The 17,118-nt window shown below is 41.1% G+C and overlaps 1 protein-coding gene across 1 annotated transcript in view; it reads right to left on the bottom strand.

Moving 5' to 3' along the window:
* The window catches only part of LOC124169581 (protein Wnt-1-like), a 272,576-nt gene that overhangs the window by 29,791 nt on the left and 225,667 nt on the right, over positions 1-17,118 (bottom strand). The window contains exon 2 of the mRNA XM_046548223.1: positions 2,606-2,810. Within this exon, the coding sequence (XP_046404179.1) occupies positions 2,606-2,810 (205 nt within the window). The remainder of the gene's footprint in view (positions 1-2,605; positions 2,811-17,118) is intronic.

The raw sequence follows: 17,118 nt of genomic DNA, 5'->3' as shown, positions 1-17,118 counted from the left end.
CGTAGTGTTATAGTATGTAGTGTTTAATCGAAAATCCAAAGGACTTTGGTGTAGTGTCTAGAATTTTGGCTTCCCACCCCGTGGGCTCGAGTTCAAATCCCGGCGGCGGCAGCGAGTCTTCAGAAACTGCCTGATCCTTGCTTGAATGTAATGTGGGGGACATTTCAAGCGCAACATTCCTTCCGTGGGATGAGACGTTAAGCCGTGGCCCCTTAGGCGAGTTTCATTAACAGCTGGCTAATGCCGGTTTCTCTACAAGCCTTCCATACCTTTCCCTCATTGGGGCAAATGGCCTTAACTATCGGTCGCCTCCTCAAATTACCTAACCATACATTCATAATTAATCTAATCAGCGCTCACTCTTTATTCTTCGAGAGGCGATAAGCTTATTTTCTTACTTTTAATACCATTTTTTTGTGCATTGCATATGTTTTTTGGAGGTATAACGTTTAAAAAATTTTATTTCAGATTTAGTTTCAACTTTGTCGAAGAAATCACATTTATTTGGAGAAATATCTTCCCAGTCTCGTGCCCCATGTTATATTTTCTTCGTAATCCATTACGGTTGATTGCGATTATTTTATTTCGGCTTTTCTCTGCGAGAGTACCTACAAAAACTTGAGGTCGGGGTGCTCGAATCCGTGGGGGTACACACAATTCCTCAGAACGGAGAAGGAAAAGATTTCCACCCTATTCTAGCTAACAACTTCCCCCACCATTCTTCCCAAAAACCCCTTTCCAAAGGTATCATTTACGTTGGGGTAACTTTTGCTTTCCCACTTTTTCTCCAACCATTTGTCGTCTTCCCATTTGAAGAGCTTGTGCGGATTATTTGGCTTGGAAATGGAAATTCGCCTGCATGCCAAAGAATACATTTTTCCAACACAAATACCAAACCAGGAAATCTTAAAGGGGGGTTTTGTTACCAACTGCAGAATGCATACAAAGAAGAGGGGTACTTGGTTCAACAATAAAATTTGGTGAACTCCGGGCAGTGATTAGAGTCTCGTAGAATGGCGCGTTAAGGGTGGTAGAAGCGCCTACCAACATTCTGCCTTTCAATGAAGTTTTTGAATTAAATTCAGATTTGTATTTATTTCAAATTCGAATGAACTTCGTCAATTTCTCAAATGTCCAGTAAAGATATTTGTGGAGAAACAGTCGGTAGTAAATAGGGAAGTATTTATCATAGAAAAATATTTCGTCTTAATAAAAGTTAGTCAAGGGGTCAATATAGGATTTCGTGCTCCTTTTAAATTAATAGAAGGAGAATAGAGTGCCTGGCAAGGAAGTTGTATCCCCATAAACTACCATGGGATGTTTTTCTGGTTTTAGTTTGAAGAGTGGTGCCAAATTTTACGGCCATTGGAGACCCTTTCTTTAACTGTTAATTTAAAGAGGCGTCGAGCTCGTTTCCCTATATAGAATTACTAACAGTTTATGTTTTTGCTGTCGAATTTGTCGTCTGAAACAGTTTTTTCAGATAATTAATAAATTTAAGCATGTGCGCCCTTAGTCACTGGAAAAAGCGAAACCGGCTTCGGTGGCGGTGGGCCCGCCTGGGTAAGTTACCCTTATCCAGGGCAGGTTGTTTGTGAACGTTTGATTGTTAAATATTATCCAAAACCCGGATATAAAGACCGAACAGTACTGTGTTCGCAGGCATGGAAATAAATAAATAAACCTGGCATCGACGTTATCCTACTCCGAACAAAAGGCGCCAAGGGGTACCAGGCAACTAATCCCATCCGACAGGCGGAGTGCTGTACTTGAAGTGTCCTCTTCAAGGCCCTGAAGCTGGAATCAGGCAGCCTCTGCAAAATCTCTACCACCCTTTCCCTACTATCTCCCTATTAATTGCTGAAACTGCACCATTCTTTTATGACAACCCTGTATTTGATGCGTGGTTCGCTTGCGATTTAGAGCGCTTATGATAACCCTGTATTTGATGCCAAGCCGGCTTAACGAAATGGGTTCTCCGGTGTTCTTTGCTTACCGTCAGGCCCGTGCTGGACCCCTTCTTAGGGCGGTGAATGGTTATGGCCAGAGGGCGCTACCACTATGCAAGAGGAGGACTACCGGGAGATGTGGGGGTGTTTATAAACTGTTTCATTTACTTAAAACGGTGTTAATTATGCTGTTAAACGAGAAATCATTGAAATCATGCTAACTGATCAATGTGGGTATTCTGAGTATGAAGGGAGGATCAGGTTGGTGTGGTGACTAGAGTGTTGGCTTCCCACCGTGTTGACTCGGGTTCAAATCCTGGCAGTGGATTTTCGGAGACTGCCCGATCCCTGCTTGAGTGATGTGTGGAAGACATCTCAAGCGCAACACTCCGTCCGTCGGATGGGACGTTAAGCCGTGGTCCCCTTGGCGCCTTTCGTTAAGAGTAGGCTAATACCGATGCAGGAATTCTCTCCACCCTTCCTTAGCTACCCCTTCCCTCATGGCGCAAATGACCTAAGCTGTCGGTCGCCTCCTCCAAATACCATACCATATCTGAGTGTAAAATTGGTCAGTTTTGGAACAGGAGGGCGGCAAAGATATCAGGCTGGAGGGCGCACCGGGATATGTCCCGGCGGCTCAGCACGGGCCTGCTTACCGTGAGGACGTTCTCGCTTAGACCGCACATCTCCCGTTGTCTGTCCCCGAGGAAAGGCAGTCGCCGGCATTTGTCGCGGTATCCGTTGGTCCCTAGTCCGCCGCCAACAATGAGCAGGCCCGATCCGAGACCCGGCGCGTCCGGAGGCAGGGGCGACCCTGGCGGCGGCAACAGGGTCGTGTGAGTGGTCGGCATGCCCAGCATCCTGGAAAACATACAAGATGGAAACATACTTTAAATACATTTGTCCATTGAGGGTCGTCCATTTCGACCTAAAATAACAATTCATCGAAAATATTCGGTAGATGTAAGGGAGAAATATATTTCGATCGAAAAAAATCTTCCTCATTCGGCTATTTTCTCATGAGGCTAAAAAATTTTTAAAAAATACGAAAGTTGCCGCTTATTTATGGTAAAAATCTCCGCGGAAGTCTACACGGAAACGTTGAAAATATTTGGTAAGAGGAATAGGAAAATACATTAAGTTGAAAACATATTCCTCATTCAGCCATTCTCCTATAAGGTTATATAGGACACCAAATTCTGCATCGGCACTTCAGTGGACTTGAGGAAGTCAACTGGAAGGTTGGCGAAATATTGTCCAGTGAAATGGATAACGCGGAAGGAAACCCGGAAGAATCTCTGCCTACAGTCGAATTCTCTGCGGAAACCTATATGGAAACAATGAAAACATTTAGTAAAAGGAAGAGGAAGGCAGCTGAAAAGGGAAGGTATGTTTATATCGAATAAATCTTCCTCATTCAGCTACTATCTTATAAGGTTAATAAAAATAATAAAAAAATAGCCTATTGGGATATCCTGCAAGCATCCTGGAAGACATTGAAGGCAGAAACATTTTTTTATACATGTGTCCATTGAGAATGGAGCCTTTCATTAAGACCAACATTTTTATTTAATTAAAATATTCGGTAGATGGAAGGGGAATATATTTTTATATCGAAAAATAATCTTCCTCATTCAGCTAATACCTTTTAAGGTTAATGATAATAATAAAAAATACGAAAGCTACCGCCCATTTTGAATGACTTGTTGACGTCATTAGAGAGCGTGGTAGCCTAGGGGCTTGTGTCGGCATGCAAAATATTCTGGAAAACAATGGAGTCATTTTGAAAATCCATTTCTCCATCGATAATGGGGTCCTTCATATTCAGACCTAAGGTCGCATTTCATTGAAAATATTTGGTAGATAGAAGGAGAAGATATGTTTATATCGAAAAAAATCTTCCGCATTAAGCTATTATCTTATAAGTTCAATAAAAATAATAAAATTCAAAAGTTGCCGTCCATTTTTCATGAGTTGGTGACATGATTAGGGAGAGTGGTAGCTTAGTCGGGTGTATGGTCGCCATGCCCAGCATCATGGAAAACATTGATGATTAACATTTTTTAATCCATTTTTCCATTTTAAATGGTTCATGCCGAATCAAAATCGCATTTTATTGAAAATATTCGGTGGATGGAAGAGGAAGCTATGTTAAGACTGAAGATAATCTTCCTCATTCAGCAATCTGCTTTTAAGATTCATTAAATTTTTTAAAATACCTAAGTTGCCGCCCCGTATTTTCATGAGTTGGTGACGTCATTGGGGCGTGGAAGCCTGGTGGGTAGAGCGCTCGACTGCTGATCGAGTTATCCCGGATACAAATCCTGAGTGAAGCCTTCGGATACCCCCAAATAAAACCCTCAAAGCGCGAGGATCCTAGGTAATGGGACTGGTCCCCTATCCTGAATGTGTGAAACTGACATGCCTTAGGCTTATTTTAAGGGAAATCATACTCTCACCTATTCAAAATCCTCTTATAAGATTCATTAAAATTTTTAGAATACCAAAGTCGCCGCCCCGTTTTTTCATGAGTTGGTGACGTCATTGGGCCGTGGAAGCCTGGTGGGTAGAGCGCTCGACTGCTGATCGAGTTATCCCGGGTACAAATCCTGAGTGAAGCCTTCGGATACCCCCAAATAAAATCCTCGAAGTGCGAGGTAGCCCAAGTAATGGGACTGGTCCCCTATCCTGAATGCGTGAAACTGACATGCCTTAGGCTTATTTTAAGGGAAATCATACTCTCACCTATTCAACCCAACCTTAAGGTTGGGTAACTGAGTGAGGTAACATCGTTTTAGTTCCGGTTCGTCTACATCTACATACTACCCCGCAAACCGCCTAAAAGGCCTGTGGCAGGGGGCGTTAGGACACCAGCCATTTGCACATAAAAAGGAAATGCTCTAACGAAATTACGACTGAGATTTGTTAAAGTTCTTTATGGTTCGGAGGAAAAAGGAATTCGCATATCTATCCGTTGGGCAAAATACCTCTTAATTTATGGCTGCTGTCGGACCTGCAAATATAGTGGGGCTCTAATATTATGTTCTCCGTGTCGCTCTTAAAGATATCCATTCTCAACTGTTCAAACAATCTAAGCCTAGCGCGCAGCTTCCGAGTCTCCAGTGGCTCATGAACTAGTTAATCGAGAATTGTTTTGTTGAGGGAATGAATCGCTCAGTGTTTAAAAAAAAAAACGGAGAACCACTTGTAAGGCCATCGAGTAGACGCGGAAGAAGTGATCCGCAAGACAAGAGCGCATGACGCAATCAACTATCTAGGGAAGGGTTTAAGCCGTCAATTTTTCGTCGCGAATCGCTTGAAAAGTTGGCGGTGGAAAAATACCAGCACATTTATTTTTTAAATATTGTCGCAATCGTCTACGAAAAAATTGGTGAACTATGCAATTGTTCTCTCACTTTATATTTTATGAGCCATGTTAAAATAGAAGCACAGAATTGTGATTTCCACTCGTATATCATAAAATTCTACTACCGGTTTCGGTTTTTTAAAATCATCATGAGGCCTTATATTTATGAATAAACCAATCGAAAACAAAGTTGCGTTCTTGTTTTAACATTGAAATTTTGATATAGGTCATACGATGTTATGAGGCTTGATCAAAACAAAAAAAAACACCAAGGAAGAATCGCTAAAAATGTCAGAGAGAACTCGTCATATAAGCAGATTAAAACCATAAAAATGAAGTATTTTGAATCCATCGAGAGAAGAAAATGTATGAATTCTGCAGCTTAGAATAGCGAGTCAACGTTTGGGGGAGCGATGTTTAAATCAGCAAGGCACGCGGATGATCAGGCATTGATTACCCAGTCGGCGAGAGGGTTGGAAGTTCTGGTTGATCCAATAAATGAACAGTTCGAGAATTATGGTGTTAGAATTTATCTAAAAAAACTTCGCTCTTTCATTTACCTCTGGTGGAGTCAAGATTTAAGAAATTTGTGTTTGTGAAATTTTCGTCTGCAATATCCTTGTTTTTTTTTTTTTTAACAACTTCCCCCTGAACAGATATCACGGCCTTAAACCCTCTAAAGAACGGACTAACTCAGCAACTTATTTCTATTATTTTTTTCTTATCGTATTTATTTCACAACTAATTATCATCTAAGATTAGGAGAAGAGAAAAGAAGACAGAACAACCGTATAGGCCATGGGCCATGTCTCTATTTCTTTATTTCATTCCAACGGCAAAAACCAGTACATAAATATAAGCATACAATGATGGTTAAAGTTATTCTAAAATATGTATGGTATTGTCAAGCATAAGTAATGATAACAAGTGCTAAAATCTATAATCGATAACAAGTGCCGAAACGCTAAGAATGAATAACAAGTGGAAAAGATGTATAGAAAATAACGAATGCAAAATGAAACAATATGGTTGATAGATGAAAAACACCTAACAAAGTAAATAGAATACTATATGGCAAGGACGAATCGTATTTAAAATTACACACAAGTCATTCAACGAGACCACTACCCAACTATATGCTTGAGAACATGTCTTTTAATAGTCGCTGCACTGTCGTTAGAGATGTGTCGCAGAAAGTATTTCCAGCCCCATCATTATTGCAAGTGGACCGTGGAAGTCATAGTAGACATGAAAGCCCGATGAAGACAATCGTCGAGGGACAAGTAGATGGTAAGAACGGGAAAGGAAGACCTCGAATGAATTATATGGAAAAGTAAAGATGCATGTGAAAAAGAAGAAATAAGTAGGTGTGAATATATAAGCTGATAGAAGTATTGAGTGGAAATCTGCGTCAAATCAATCTTAGGATTGTTGAACAGTAATCATGATGATGATAGCCAATTTGAGGATGAATTTCTTCGGTCTAAAGAGTAAAAATGTGCTCAAGACCGAGATCAAATGCGAGTCTTCAGGAAGCAACCAATGAGATCGCCCGCTCATCGTCAAACTTGCCGCTTCGGATGCCGGCCATGTTCCCGCTTGCGTCACTCGTCAAAAAAGTGGCACAAAAGGGTTGTAATCTCTGAAGTCCATTTCTCTCCGCAATGCTTGCCGGACGTCCAAAGATTTTGAACCCGCCTGTCCCCCCATATCTTTCTTCCTCTCGTCAGAAAAAAAGAACACGCACTTTGTGCGTTCATTTGTTTATATATTTTCCCTCCGTCGTGTAGCCCCCGCAATGCCTTTCGAACCATCAAATTTTCCCTCCAAACGAGAATGGAGAATTTTTTTTTTCGTTTTTTTTCCCTCTTAAGATCGGAATTTTTTTTGACGGAGAGGGTGGACTGGACCAATCACGTGCTAGCATGGTTGGGTTTCTTTTAGGGGGGGGGATTCTTTTGTTACTAAACCCCTCCCCACCAAGTTCCCCATTAATGCCCCTTGATTCGCCCTCCGGGACGATAGATGGAAGCACGTGCACTGTGTGGGGCGTTCTAATATGGCCGCTCCTACTGTGGTTTCTCTCTAGAGGACCCCAGTTAAATGGGGTACATATCAGGGGCGGTGTGGGGTGAATGTGGGCCCTCGGCAGGGGCCCGTCTTATGCTATGGTATTCTATATGAATCTGTATTTGACGCAAATAACCCGGGAGAAATGGTTACCATGTTATGGTAGCAAATTATGGGAACTTTGACTCGATTGTGAAGGGAAGTAGTTTCAGGAAATTTGTTAGTTGGCAATTCTGATTCACGAAGGAAAAAATATAACTCTCACATGGCAGAGTAAGATGAACTCGGAGGCTGCGCGCTAGGCTTAGATTGCTTGGACAATTGAGAATGGATATCTTTATGAGCGACACGGAGAACATAATATTAGAACCCCACTATATCTCTAGGCCCAACAGAAGCCATAGAATGAAGAGAGATTTTTTTCCGAACGGATGAATATTGGAATTCGTTTTTTCCCCGTACCATTAAGGACTTAATCAATGCCAGTCGTAATTTTGTTCAGGCATTTTGTTTTTTATATTAACCAGTCTGGTTTCCTAACACCCCCTGCCACACACCATTTTAGGCGGCTTATGGGTTAGTTTGTAGATGCAGATGAAGATTACGCTGACCGGAGAAACATAGAGAGAGGAACAGAGAGTATGAGGGTTCTGGGCGAATCCTTCGATGGATACAACACATTCGGGCCTGGAACCAAGCCAGTGGCTTATACGCCCGATAACCTGGGGAGGGGCAGGAGAGGAAGGAAAAAGGAAAGAGGCGCCGCCGCGATAGGAGCCTGTCGACGCCTCTGGGAAAGGAAAGGTGCGTAAGGGACGGGACGAGGGAAAAACACCCCAACGCTATAAAAGCGAAGAGGGCCCTACTATTAACGAAACCAAGCATGTGCCAGCGATTTTAGAGGATTTTCCTATGAGGAAGAAAAATCCATCGATCCGGAGAAACATGTTTTAATAAAAGATCTGTGTAAAAACAAAGTTAAAATTTTAGTCATCCAAAAAAGCTCCCTTAGGTCGGGTCCGACCGACCTAAGGGAGATTGCCGACAATCCGTCCTAGCCAGACCGCCCCTGGTATAAATGGAAGGGAGAAAATGTCGAAAGGGTTATGTACCCACTCCCTGAACAACTCCCCGTCTTTTTCGGTCACGGAATAGTGAAAGGCTTTAGTGGTTGGCATCGGTAGGATGAGAACTATGTGTGGCCGAAGGAGAAGATGAGGGGAGGTTAATAAGCAGGGGGAGGGTGGGAAGCGGACGAGTATTGTACACAAGACGCATGCCAAAGGGCTTTAAAAAATGAAAACTTAAAGAAAGAAAGGGGGCTTGGTCGTGGGAACAAAAGGATTGGGAAAACCTTAAAGGGAGTGGGGTAAAAGAGTCGTACGTATGTATGTATGTGCCTAAACGCATGTGATGGACGTCAGGGGGGAAATGCAGAGCATGAACGGATAGAAAGGAGCCATTGTAATAATTATCTCGTTCCTAAGGCATTTACTATTCTTCATCTTAATTTTTTTGTGTAAGTTGAATAAGAAGAGGCAGTCATATTGAAAGAGTCATGAAGATACTCTGCGTAGTGAGTTAGAGATGTGATACCATGTTTTCGACAACTTGTCTTGGCGTAACTTTGCGAGAGTTTGCGTGTTGAGACCTTAAGGAAAGCGTCTACCAAACGCAGTCAGTTTGAAAGAGGTTTAAGTCAAAGTTAGGAAGGCATTCTGCGTATTGAGCTGGAGGTATTGTACGATATTTTTGACAACTTAAGTGGACGTAACTTAACGAGAGTTTCAAGGTATTCTACAATGTTTGGTTGGACTTAACTTGACGAGAGCTCGCAAGGTTTGACCTTAAGAAAAGCATCTACCAAACGCATCAACTTGGACAAAACTCAACTCTCATGTTAATGGAATTTTAAGGCATGTAGCGACGGTCATTGATAATTCTTTGTTTTATTAAAATATAGTTTAATAGGTATAATGAATCATTAATGCTTGATATGAGCTATGGTATTTTGGGATAATTCGCTAGTTGGTCCGAATCATAAGTTGCCATGTTACTCCAAGTTTGCTTGTTGCGTACGAGGCACCTTGAACTGTGTTACCAACGGATAGGGTAATCCTAAAGAGATTTGGGTATGACGAGTCCTGTATATGTAGACCCAGACAGATATGGCGAAAATCAGTGGCTCACACTGGATTATCCAATGCATAAGCATTTGGAGTGAGCGATCGCATTCATTATCTTGTCTCGAGGCTTTTACCCATCCTGTGGCTTAATCACATTTTCCCTGTATGAATGAATGAATGAATGGGTTATTGGTGTTCGAGGAAACCCGTAATAGTAAAATACCTAAATACATATAATATTCTGCTCAAAGTAAAATCAATAATTCAATAATTGGATTCAAAGAATCAAACAAAAATCAAATTAATCACCACACAGATTCTTACATTTCAAAAACAAGAGTACTAGGGTTACTTAAATATTCGTACAATTTTCTCGTAATTGATTCCAGATTAGATAAGCATTTTATTGAGGTGGGGGTAATGAATTACAGAACTTGGATGGCAAGTTAAATGGTTAAAAAGACTAAGGTGGCTGAAGAAGAAGCCATGACGATTTTCCGTGGAAAATTGAAAGATAATATACCACGTTCGTATAAACTTAACTTCACTTAACTTGCCCTGAATTTAGGAGTTGAGGCCTTTAGACAAGGGTCTATCACTTGAGCATATTTCGTTGCTTAAATTAATCGGCCAAACCCGAATGTCTCAACTGCACACCTTTCACTTGTCTTGCAAGTGCTCGGTAAACGAGATAACTCGATTCCTAAAAAAATGGAAGTCCTACCCAGCACGGGAGACAATGAACGTCACACAGTGAGATGCCTGTTGTGAAATATCTGGAACTTGGCATTAAGAAGTCCAAAGAAAGTTGACGTTCTCCATTTCTTCAAAACTTGTTTTACGTGGGTACTATTATTCGGGATTTTACGTGACTTGAGTGGTCAGACGGAGCAGCATATTTCGCGTTCGCTCTTCATTCTTCAACTCAATAGCAGCATGTCACTGGAATGCCGGCAGGTTGGGAAATGTTCAAAAATTCAATCAAAAGCGGTCCAAGTGGAATTCAAATATCTTGCCAAGAACCGGCGTGAGTCAGAGACGAGGACATTCTTCGTAACGAGAGACAGGATGTCAGGAAGACACGGACATTTCGTAGAAGAGTGGCGAATAATGAATGAGGCCTTATCCAAATCATAAGTCTTCCAGACGCTTTACGAAAATAGGTCATAATGCACAGAGTACAGACGGAGTATTTTAGCGCTAGTGAAATAGTCCAGCATCCCTTCAGGAATCGCGATTAAATGAAAAGTGAACATTTTCAAGCGCGCGGAAACGCGACGGCTAAGCGTGAATGTTGGGAAAAGATTGTGTTACGTCATTCTGGACCTGGCTTCCGCTGTGTGAGGCCACGTTGGTGCGAGGCTATGAGGGCCGCTACGACGCAGGCTGCTAGAAGGTTGCGGAGTACTCTGCTAGCAGGTAGCGCTTGGCTTAAATAAGGATTATTAATATCCTATCAAACGAAGGAAACTTTCCGACCGCAGGCAAATCCAATAGGTGATTATAACAGAAATGTTTCCCTCAGCTCTGTGCCACATGCATGCATTGGTAATCTCAGACGATGTATAACTCCTAGCTACTCGTATAGAAACTAGGTCCCTGTGACGTCACGTGGAATTGCGCCAATCTGGCCTTTTTTAAATAGGGTTAAATTTGACCATTAACATTCGTCCTAATTGGGATTTATAAAACCAAATAGTTTTTGTATAATGAATACAATAACAGTGCGTAACGAATCGCAATCAATGACTTTTGTTTTCTTTGATGAAGGAAACTACCCTATTAAAATGGAGAAAAATATTTTTAGTTGTAGCTTTTGCATGAATTTATCGCGTCCGTTTATGAGTTTTTTCTCCTCCTTATGTCTTTATGAATACAGCACTAAGGATTTGCGGCATATCGATGGCTAAGTTCTAACAACGCGTATCTCAAAATTTGGCCGGTCCAAGTTAGTACTGCTTATACTGTAAATTTAAAAAAATTAAGCAAAAAACAACCATTTGTTTGCAAATGTATGCTTTTTCATTTGTGTGTATTTTTGGCTTTTAATTTCAATTGCAATTTTATACAATTAAAAAATTAATCTGTGATTGCTCTCCTGAAAAGTTGCTATTTTTGAGATACGTGTTGTTAAAACTTAGCCATCGATATGGGGTTCGGGTTGGTGAGGTCGCCAGAGTGTTGGCTTCCCACCCCGTGGGCTCGGGTTCAAATCCAGGCAGTGGCAGTGAATTTTCAAAGACTGCCCGATCCCAGCTTGAATGCTACGTGGAGGACATTTCAAGCGCAACACTCCGTCCGCCGGATGGTACGTTAAGCCGTGGTCCCCTTGGCCCCTTTCGTTAAGTGCAGTCTAATGCCGACGCCAGGTTTCTCTCCACCCTTCCTTCCAAACCTCATGCCTCATGGCGCAAATGACCTCAGCTGTCGGTCGCCTCCTTCAGATACCATACCATGATGTGGCATGATATTTTCGTAGACCTCTCTCTATATTACTCTAGGGGTTGGGGTATATGCATGGGCGTACCCAGCGAGGGGCAGGGGGGGCAGCTGCCACCTCATAGAAGCAAAAATTGCAGAAGTCTCTAACCCAAATCAGTACTGAATTGAAACGAAAGTTTCAACAAATTTTCTTTAAACCCACGAAAAATTTTACGTATTAGTATAAGTTATGTGACTAAAATAAAACTATATTTTCAAGGAAATAATATCAGAAACTATTAAAGCGCTGTTATAATTCTCTTAAAATGTTGATTTCGTTACATTTTCCATGCTGAAATGTCACCACTTGGCTAGCCCCCCCCCTCCTAGACCGTGGCTTGCCCCCTCTAGTTATGATCCTGGGTACGCCCTTGGGGACATGCGTAGCGCGCGTTGAGAGTGTGGGTTGAAAGACGAAACTATCCCCTAAGCAATACCAACCCCTACCTCCCATCGTACGAACATCAATCCACAAACACGCGCCGCCGCAGACCGCCTATTCAAAAAAATCATAAGTGCGCCCAACCGTCCCCTATCCACCTCTTAATTGGCCTCCCTCCTCTTCATTTGAACAATAATCGAGTGATGCAATAATAAGCCCCTCTACTTCGAATGCCGTCACCGGCTCATCATCTGCCATTCACCCGAAGGGGGTAGGGGGGTAGACCTATATTTTCCCCCTAACAACTCGGCTCTGTAATCTAATACACCGCAGCGGAAATCTAACCCTCAAACCCCCGACCGCACTACATCCGGTCCATCTTCAACGAGCACCAGAGAAGGTATTTACTCAGGGGTTACAGTTAAGCCTGAATGTCGCGATCATTTCCCCCCCCCCCCGTCCCTCAGAATGATAGCTACAATGATAAGTTTTCAGGGACCATAACAAGTGATCGCTCGGCCTATCATTTTCTGATTCACTCGGTCATTCCCATCGTCCCTTTTTCCATCGCTTATACCGTCACTTTCCACAATTGCAACTTTCATTCCTTGGCCTTGCGTTCTGATTGGCTAAGGGACGGTGCCAGCGATGGTTTCAGGGGCGTCCCGAGTGATGTAAAAAGGGATGGATTGCCATCCCTCTAGCCATCGTGGAAAATTATCGCGTGAAATGGTCATTGTTTCGCTATCATTTGAGCGATCGCTAGAGCTCTCCCTCGAAAGGGATGGAAAAAAATCGAGTTATTCAGACTTTACCCACAATCCCCCGACCCTAACCCACTCCCTCCATACGGTCCATCTTCAACGAGCGCCTAAGAAGGTATTTTTACTCAGGGGTTAGAGTTAAGCCTGAATGTCGCGATCATTTTTGCCGTCCCTTAGAATGATAGCTCAAAGGATAGGTTTTCAAGGACCAAAACGAATGATCGCTCGACAAATCACTTTCTGATTTACACCGTCATTCCCACCGTCACTTTCCACAATTACAACTTTCACTCAATTAAAAGCCAAGCGTGGCATTACGATCGCCGTTAGAGGCCTTGTGATCTGATTGGCTGAAGGTTGGTGCCAGCGATGGTTTCAGGGACGTGCCGAGTGATGTAAAAAGCTATGGGATTGCCTTCATCCTGAGCACGGACCAAATATTACCTGCGTTGTTGGACAAATACAATCAGTGATGATTAACATTTCGGAGTATATGTATGTAAAGGTAATGCAAATTTATTTGCCTGTGTTTCTACATATTTCTTATGTCTTTTACAAGGCTGTAAACGGTAATGATTATAATAAATTGTTACATTAAGGCATGAAAGATTGTTATAATGTTTTTTTACAGAAGGAATTCAATTGTACATAAATTTAAAAAAGAAACTAGAATTTTGATATTCCTAGACGTTAATCATCATTGTATAATTGAGGTCAAGGAAGAGAAATCTATTGATACAATTAGTCGATTTTTATATACGCTGATTCTTAAAGTTGATGAAAATGATGCCAATTAGAGCAATAGGGTGTTCGGATATCACTACACGGAAGGTACATGTGTTTTCAGCCACTGTGCATTTCAATTGATTACATAAATCGTCACTCAGGTTGCTGATGGGCGGGTCAATGCGAATTTCACGGAGAAATAAGCTACAGTTAGGGCTCTTTGCCGGCACTTATAATCATGATGATATGATCTATGAAATTTATAATTTTCAATACCATTCCTATTTTATGATTGTAAATACTTTACGGTAAATAATAATGGAAGAAATTGTTAGCTATGACATCATCACCGCTTCGCTGCATAAGAAACGATCGCTGCTGAAATTTTGAATAATGATGAAATTTTAAGACTAGAATCCAACACAGCATTAAGAGACCTGCCGATGAATGAACCATCTGGAAATGACTGTATTTCTGCTGGGATATCAAGTAGTTGCCATTTCTCGCTATTCCACGAGGTTTTAGATTTTTTCTTATCAATTAAAATTTTTTTGTTCATCAATCATTTTCGGATTTTTTATATACTTTTTTTAACATAAGCTTTTCTGCCTGTTGCAACTTATTATTATATTTTCTGCATTTTTTATTAACACGTTCACCCCGGCTCACCTTTTCTAATGCAGGCCCTGGGGGCGGCTTGGTACCAGTAATAGAGCGTATCGGGCGGCGGGTTAATAAAGAAAAGTTTTATTTTCCATTATATTTATAATATTCCTTTTTCTAATTTACTGTTTTCAAATACCTAGTTATTTAGTATTTATGTTTATTTATATACTTATAATACGTTATTTATTACGTATCAACTGTGAATACACAAAGCTCTTAGATCGAAATTTGGAGCATTAGTTTTTCAATCGGGCGGCGTGACCCACCGGTGGGTCACATTAGTTTCCGCCACCAGACGGTGTGACCCAGCCGTGGGTACGTCGAGCAATGTCATGTTTTTTCAATCAATGCTATTTTGAGAGGGATAAAGTGTCTCTAAAACTCAAATCCCTACTGACACTATCAAGCAATGATAATTTTTATGCTTCTTAGCTTTCAGACGTATACTTTGTATCCACAAGACTTCATCGTCAAATGCTATTTCAGTCCACCCATCAAATCGGAAGGAATATGTACTTATTGATCGTCCTGAGGTACTGTTATATTGTCGTGAAGATAAAACGGCGAATCACAGTTCTGATACTTTTTATTGCATCGCGATAACAAAGTAACTAGAAAGTGTCAAAATCCAGTGTCAATTACTTTTTTCTGTTCAGTCCTCTCCGCGGGTTCTCTTTTCATTGGATCAGTCGACATATTCCACACAGGGAGTCTTTTGGCAGACTGTGTCAGCATTAGGTCATTATACTTGTAGGATAATTCAACCCAAAAGGTAAGATAGTACTTGTAATGGAATTTGCGATATTTTATATCTGAGTTGAAACTTTTCAGTTTACCGAAATATACCACCATTATTTTATAATGAACAGGTTTCTCAGGATTACTAAGACATTCAATCATGAGAACGCTAGAAGAATGTAGGACCAGATAAGAACTGACTGGAAGGACATCTCAGTTGTAGGATAATTCAACCCTAAAGGTAAGATAGTAATTGCATAGTAATTCACGACATTGCATATCTGAGCTGAAACTTTCCAGTTTACGGAAATATACCGCCATTATTTTTTATTGAACAGGCTTATGAGGATTACAGAGATATACCGTTGTAATAACACTTGAAGAGGGAAGGACCGGAGTGGAGATTATAATTTTTAGTCTAAATTGTCTGACTTTTTTTCACTTCTGACTGATTATGAAGAGGGGGTTGGATCCGGCTTGCATTAGCAAGCTTATTGATGACGATTCAGAAGACGATCTGAACCAACCAAGTTGTTCGCGTAGGCAGGGGGCCCGTAAAAGAATACTATATTCTTCTGAATCGGAATTGAGTAACTTCAGTTCAGAGACATCAGATTCATCTAGTGATGAAACTCAAGAAGTTCCTAACACTGAGTGGGGTCCAGTAACTACGCGTACGTCCGCACTAGAATTACACTGCAAAGATTTAGAGCTGTCATTGTCGGCAAATAACTGTGCAAGTCCTCTTGATCTGTATAAGTTGTTTCTTACAGATGATATGCTGGAGTATATCGTAAGGGAAACTAACAGATATGCTAATGAATTTACAAACTCGCATGCTAAAAATGAAGTAGGCACTTCCCGAAAACATCAGCAAATTTGGGTACCGGTTACCCTCGGAGAAATGAATAAATTTATAGGTATTTTACTAATTATGGGTGTTGTTCATATTCCAGAAATTCGTCTTTATTGGTCGAATGATCCAATGTACATGAACACACTAATAAAAAGTATTATGCCTAGGGATCGCTTCCTAGCTATTCTGAGGTTTTGGCACTTTTGCGATAACAATCAAGCGCGATGTGAAGATCGTTTACATAAGATTAGCTCAATTCTTCATAAAATAAATGAGAATTTCCAAAAACATGTGAAACCTGGAAAAGAAGTAGTGATTGATGAAAGCATGGTTCCCTGGCGTGGGCGTCTTTTATTTCGCCAATATATACCGGGTAAACGACATAAATACGGCATCAAACTGCATAAGCTCTGCCTTCCTGAAGGCTACACTTATAATATGAGTGTATACTCTGGTAAAAGAGGATATTCATCTGAAAAGGGACATGCGCATGACATTGTAATGAAGCTCATGAATGGACTCCTGTATGAAGGTCGCACATTATATACGGACAGTTTCTACACAAGTGTTCCTCTAGCTAAAGAGCTATTAGAGAAAAATACATACCTGTGTGGAACATTACGCTCTAACAGAAAACATTTGCCCCAGGCCGCAAAAATCAAACAAAAAAAGGGTGAGATATTAGGTCTACAAAATTCAGATGGAATCAAATTTGTGAAGTGGACAGACAAAAGGCCTGTACTCATGTTGACAACGTGCAAAACTCATAAATGTACTTTAGTCGACGTCAGCGAGTCTGTTAGAAAACCAGATACCGTCGTGAGTTACAATGCTGCAAAGAAAGGTGTTGATATATCTGATCAAATGTCTTCTTACTATACATCTTTGAGGAAGACCATAAAGTGGTACAGGAAAATTATGATTGAGCTTATTTGTGGCACCATGTTAGTAAATGCGTGGTGCATTCATAAAAAAATAGATGACCAGAAAAAG

Source organism: Ischnura elegans, chromosome 12 (genome assembly GCF_921293095.1).
Source record: "Ischnura elegans chromosome 12, ioIscEleg1.1, whole genome shotgun sequence".
NCBI lineage: Eukaryota > Metazoa > Arthropoda > Insecta > Odonata > Coenagrionidae > Ischnura > Ischnura elegans.
The sequence above is the reverse complement of the archived record's forward strand: the minus strand, read 5'-3'. Positions and strand labels throughout refer to the sequence as shown.